The sequence below is a fragment of the Sinocyclocheilus grahami genome, unplaced genomic scaffold (assembly GCF_001515645.1).
Source record: "Sinocyclocheilus grahami isolate Dianchi unplaced genomic scaffold, SAMN03320097.WGS_v1.1 scaffold62516.1, whole genome shotgun sequence".
In the NCBI taxonomy this organism is placed as follows: domain Eukaryota; kingdom Metazoa; phylum Chordata; class Actinopteri; order Cypriniformes; family Cyprinidae; genus Sinocyclocheilus; species Sinocyclocheilus grahami.
In genome coordinates, this window is record NW_015527763.1 from 1 (window position 1) to 800 (window position 800).

Sequence of the window (800 nt, forward strand, 5' to 3'; positions counted from 1 at the left end):
TTTTTTTTTTTTTTTTGTCTAGTTTTACTTGTAATGCTTACTTTGTGTTTCCTGTTTCTGTTAAATACTACACTGAGCCGCATCACAGTTACTGTTCCTATCTGATCTTCAGTTCCCAGTGAGCGGGAAGAGTTTCCAGGAGGCTCAGGTGAATCTGAACGAGGCGGCGGCCGGATTGAACCAGTCAGCCAATGAGCTGGTGCAGGCGTCACGCGGCACCACCCAGGACCTGGCCAAAGCCTCCGGGAAGTTCGGACAAGACTTCAATCACTTCCTGCAGGCTGGAGTGGACATGGCTGGACAATCCCAGGTGTGGACAGTCAAATTCATTTTATCAAGACTATAGAACTTACACTCATAACCTACTGCCGGATTACTCTAGCTATAGAATCATTTGATGTGTCATATCATATGTTACTGATACAAGTGACAAATGTAAAAAATGTGCTAGTTTTTCATGAGCATAAGATCCTGAGAGAGTCATTTGACACTTGATTGATTGATAGATGAATGAATGAGTGGATAGCTGAACGATGTCTTCTCCTCTCGTCTCTTCCTGTAGTCTAAAGAGGACCAGACTCAAGTGGTCACCAACCTGAAGACCATCTCCATGTCCTCCAGCAAACTCCTGCTGGCTGCTAAAGCTCTGTCCACTGACCCCAACTCACCCAACCTGAAAAACCAGCTTGCTGCTGCCGCTCGGTTAGAATCAGCTGTCTTCTGCTGTTCAGTTCATGCTTTGTCATCAAGTATCAGTATAGAAGGTTATAAGCAAAAATATAACATTAAGTAAAAAAAAA

The 800-nt window shown here is 43.9% G+C and overlaps 1 protein-coding gene across 1 annotated transcript; it reads left to right on the plus strand.

The window, feature by feature from the left end:
• Positions 1 to 88: 88 nt before the first annotated feature.
• On the plus strand, positions 89 to 725 carry LOC107581004 (talin-1-like; the record flags this gene model as incomplete). The annotated part of the gene is made up of 2 exons (XM_016266601.1): positions 89 to 310; positions 563 to 725. Coding segments are annotated over 2 exons (385 nt in total), but the record flags the coding sequence as incomplete, so codon positions are not given.
• Between the last annotated feature and the right edge of the window lie 75 nt (positions 726 to 800).